Raw genomic sequence first — 3994 nt, 5'->3', positions numbered from 1 at the left:
ACTCCCTGTATCCCCCGACGGGGGAGGTCCCTGCACCCCGTCCTAGGAAGGGGGTCCCTGTATCCCCTGCTGTCCTTTCATTCCCCTCGGAAGGGCTTCCCTGCACTCCCTGATGGGGGGATCTCTGCACCCGCCCCGGGAAGGGTTTCCTGTACCTCCTAACGGGGGATCCCTGTATCCCCTGGTGCAGGGTCCCTGTCTCCCCGGTGAGGGGGGTCCCGCCGCTCCCCTCTCCCCACTTTCGCCCCCCCCGCCAAGAACGGGAGCCGGGGCTCGGGGGCAGGGACCGGCCGGGGCGGGGCAGGCCCGGTGGGAGCGGGGAGCAGCGGCGAGGCCCCGCCCCGCGGCCGGTATAAAAAACGGGCGGAGAGCACCGGCGGCCGGGAGACGCGACGCGACGGTGAGTGCGGCGGGGCGGGGGCAGCCGCGGCTCCGCGCCTTCCGTGCCCGCCGGCGGGGCGGTGTCACCGGGGGTGCCGCCGGCCCGGGGCTGCGGAGCGGGGGAAGCGCGGAGCGGGGGAAGCGGGGAGCGGGCGGCGGCGGCGGCGGCTTCGCTCCGGTGGCCTCGTCCGTGGCGCTGCGGAGGGAGCGGGGCCGGGGCCGCGGTGTGGGGGTACCCGGGCGCGGTGCGGGAGCCCCGGGCCGTGCTCGCCCCCTGGCGGCGCGGGCGCGGAGCATCCCCTGTGGCTGCGCGGGGCTCCGGAGCCGCCGAGGGCCCCCCGCGGGCTCCTCGGTGCCACGAGAGAGCCGTTCTCGACGCCTGTCGCCGGGTCACGGCGGCTGCGGGCGCGGGGCTGCAGCTCCTCCTGCACCCAGCCCTTCCCCGACTGGTGTAACTGGTCCTGGGTGCTGCAGGTGCCTGCGGGGTGGTGATGGTCCACCCTGGGTGTGCCCTCATCGGGGCGAGGCTCCCGCACAGCCCTGCACCTGCACCACCTCCGTGATGGAGCCTTGGGGCTCTCGGATGAGCTCTGGGAGCCTCGCAGCTCTGCAGAGGCTGCTGCAAGTGATGCCGGCCCATGGAGGGGACGGTGACCAGGGTCTGCTCCTTCCCTTCTGGTGGCCCCGGCGATCTGCATCCATGAGTTGGGGTGAAGCTGTTGTCTTGAGGCTCCAGGTGGCGTCTGAGGAGATTGGTGCCTGACAAGGCCAGGGAGGGCTACGGGGTGCCTGGTCAGGGTGTCAAAGCCCATCCCCTGCCTGCTCTTTGCCGGGGCTTGCCTGGACATGCTGAGACTTGCCCCGCAGTGAGGTCACCCTGCTTGTGCTCTGCCTGCCACCACGTAGGAAGCTGGATTTCTATTTTTACCCACGGTGCTCTGTCTGGGTGGGGAGCGGGGCCGGGTGCCCACAGGGATGGATGTAGGGCACCTCCTGCCCCGGGCTGGAGGCTCTCCGGTGCCCACTGGCATGTCTGGGAATGGGGGGCCTGAGTTAGGGCAGAATCCTTCCTGCAGGAGGCTGAGCCCCCATCCCTGGGTGTGTTTGGGGCTGGGAGCAAGTCTGGGAGTCTGGTGTGGCCCTGGGTTGGGCGGGCCATAAGGAAGGTGGTCTTGCATGCGGTTGTTCTTGAATCTGGTTTTAAGGCACAGATTGGTTTATATTAGAAGGGACCTTAAAGCTCCTCCAGCTCCAACCCCTGCCACGGGCAGGGACCCCTTCCATAGAGCAGCTTGCTCCAAGCCCCCGTGTCCAACCTGGCCTTGAACACTGCCAGGGATGGGGCAGCCACAGCTTCTCTGGGCACCCTGTGCCAGATTCAATGCTGGTCAAGCCTTAGCTCCAAAAGCCACCCCAGCCCAGAGCATTGCTTGCTCTGCTCTGTGACAAGGCTCCTCATGGCAGCGGGTGGTTTGGGAGAAGGCTCTGCCACTCGCTGCCCCAGGATCAAGGCTTTTGGCACCGATCTGAAGCAAAACAAAACCAAACACAAGCAGGGTTGTGTCTCTGGTTACCCAACAGCTTCTTGCAGATTAGGAGGGTGGTTAACAGTGGTCAAGCTTGTGGCATGTTCCTGCAGTTGCTCAAAAGGCTCCCTTGCCACTGAGCCTGGGTTCTGGAGGTGAAGAAATGGGTTAGAAAACCATCCTGTTGCTTCACTTGCCCATGTGCTAACTCGCTTTGTGCCTGTGTGGAAGGGGAATGAAGCAGGTTGTGATGGAACCAGTGGCAGCCTCGATGCTGGATGCTCTGCCCTGGGAGGGCTTTACCTGCCGGAGGAGGAACCGTTGCCGTGTGCCCCTTCCCCATCCTTGCATCCCCAGCAGCATTCCTTGGATGACGGGCTTGATGATTTTAAGGGTCTTTTCCAGCCTGGTTTGATTCTGCACCAGGCTGTGTTTGACCTCGGTCATGCTCAAGCCTCTGAGATGCCACCAAAACCCCAGAGGAGCCCTGGGCAGGTGGGGGTTCTCTCCACGCTGCCTCAGTGCAGAGCCCAGCCCTGGTTGTCCCACCTTGCTTACGGCGTGCACTGCTCTGGTGGAGCACGTGCTGGCCCTCGGGCTTGCTCGTGGCGTGTCCAGCACCCCAGTAACTTGCTCTGTTCCCTCCCAGCCACCACGATGCCCCTGTCTCAGAGCAAGGCCGGGCAGATGCCATGCAACAGCAAGGTCTGCAGGAACCTCTTTGGCCCCGTGGACCACCAGCAGCTCCAGCACGACTTGGAGAGCCTGTTGAAGCAGAACCTGGAAGAAGCTCAGCAGCGCTGGAACTTTGACTTCGAGACGGAGACTCCCTTGGAAGGACGCTTCGAGTGGGAGAGGGTCTTCCTGCCTGAGGAGCAGCCCCAGGAGCTCCACAGCCTGGTCAGGGCCACCAGCAGCAAGAGCAGGAGCTCCTTGGTCCCCTCCAACGAGCACCTTGGCAGGATTTGCCCCGAGGGATCCCAGCAGAGCTCGGGGGTTTACAGGGCTGGTGCCCCGCGGAGCTTGAAGCGTGGGCAGGCCACCATCAAAGGTGAGTGCTGGAGGCGGGGGCACCCTGGGGTTGTGGCTGCAGTAGGGACAGATGGAGGGAACTTGGATGCAGGAGCCCTGCCTGGCTCCTGGCCATGGGAAGGGAGCACCTTCCGCTCCGCTCTCCTGGGCGAGCAGAGCCTATCTTGCGGGGGAAAGGCTGCAGACTGGGTGTCTTTTGGATGCTGGGGGTTAGGCAGGGCCCTTATTTTGTGCTTGTGGGGTTTATAACTGAGGTGCCCCAAAATAGTTGTTCACCTTCAGCTGCCATGGCCTGATCCTGTCCTGTAAGATCAGGGCCTGGAGTGGAAACGCAGGTGAGACCAAGCAGAGGGTGGCCAACTCTTTTCTTCAGGGTCTCTGGGGGTGGCTGTAAGATGGAGCCCACCTGGGCTGGGTGTTGGGGAGCCTCCCTGGGAGCACCTCCCTCTTCCTGCCCCATAGCTTCCAACAGGCTGGAGGCACTTCCCAACCCTCTCTTTCTGCCCTCTAGACTTCTACAGCTCCAAGCGAAGGATCATCCCTGAGAAGCCCAAGCCATGACATGGTGCTCTTCTCCTCTGCCATCGGGGACGGCTGCTGATGTTCCCTGGGGGTGTCCATGGCTCTTCCCCCCCCTCTGTACTGTGTAAGCTGTCTATGAAGCAATGTAGAGTCTGTAGTTCCCTATTTATGAGTAGTCTGGGGTCCTGAGGGACCTTCACTGTGTGCAATGTATGAGTAGCCCATGTTGTGGCTTGTAGCTACAGCAGAGGGGATGGAGGAGAGCTGAAAGGGGCCTGATGGCACTAAGGCATTACCCTGCCTGCAGAGAAGAAAGTGTGTCCTTTGCCCAGCGTTGGTGGGACCAAGCATCATCCTTGCACCCCTTTCCTGTCCAGCCGTGGTCCTCCTCCTGCCCGATGGCTGGCCATGGGGGACACTTGTGTCCCAGCCACTTGGTGGCATCAGGTGTCCTTAAGAAAGGGTCCCTGATGTAGATTGCAGAGCTCTGGGACAGCCTGGCCAGAGGACACCCCAGTTGCTGGTACATGGTG

At 63.3% G+C, this 3994-nt stretch overlaps 1 protein-coding gene across 1 annotated transcript; it reads left to right on the top strand.

Annotated features, from left to right (window-relative positions):
• Positions 1-282: 282 nt before the first annotated feature.
• CDKN1A (cyclin dependent kinase inhibitor 1A) lies at positions 283-3618 on the top strand. Its single transcript, XM_057405102.1, has 3 exons — positions 283-400; positions 2557-2958; positions 3451-3618. The coding sequence occupies exons 2-3, from the start codon at positions 2565-2567 to the stop codon at positions 3498-3500; spliced, it is 444 nt and encodes a 147-aa protein (XP_057261085.1). The 5' UTR covers positions 283-400; positions 2557-2564; the 3' UTR covers positions 3501-3618.
• Positions 3619-3994: the final 376 nt, after the last annotated feature.

This window comes from Pezoporus wallicus, unplaced genomic scaffold (genome assembly GCF_028554395.1).
Source record: "Pezoporus wallicus isolate ANWC-B61680 ecotype Strahan unplaced genomic scaffold, APGP_CSIRO_Pwel_v1 contig_5863, whole genome shotgun sequence".
Taxonomy (NCBI): domain Eukaryota; kingdom Metazoa; phylum Chordata; class Aves; order Psittaciformes; family Psittacidae; genus Pezoporus; species Pezoporus wallicus.
Note: the sequence above shows the minus strand (reverse complement) of the source record. Positions and strands in the feature narration are given on the sequence as shown.

What these genes read in the sequence shown, in the direction of transcription:
- CDKN1A (XM_057405102.1), top strand. Translation starts at nt 2,565, where the DNA reads ATGCCCCTGTCTCAGAGCAAGGCCGGGCAGATGCCATGCAACAGCAAG. An exon ending in TGGGCAGGCCACCATCAAAG is followed by an intron (nt 2,959 to 3,450) that starts GTGAGTGCTGGA and finishes TCTGCCCTCTAG; the next exon opens with ACTTCTACAGCTCCAAGCGA.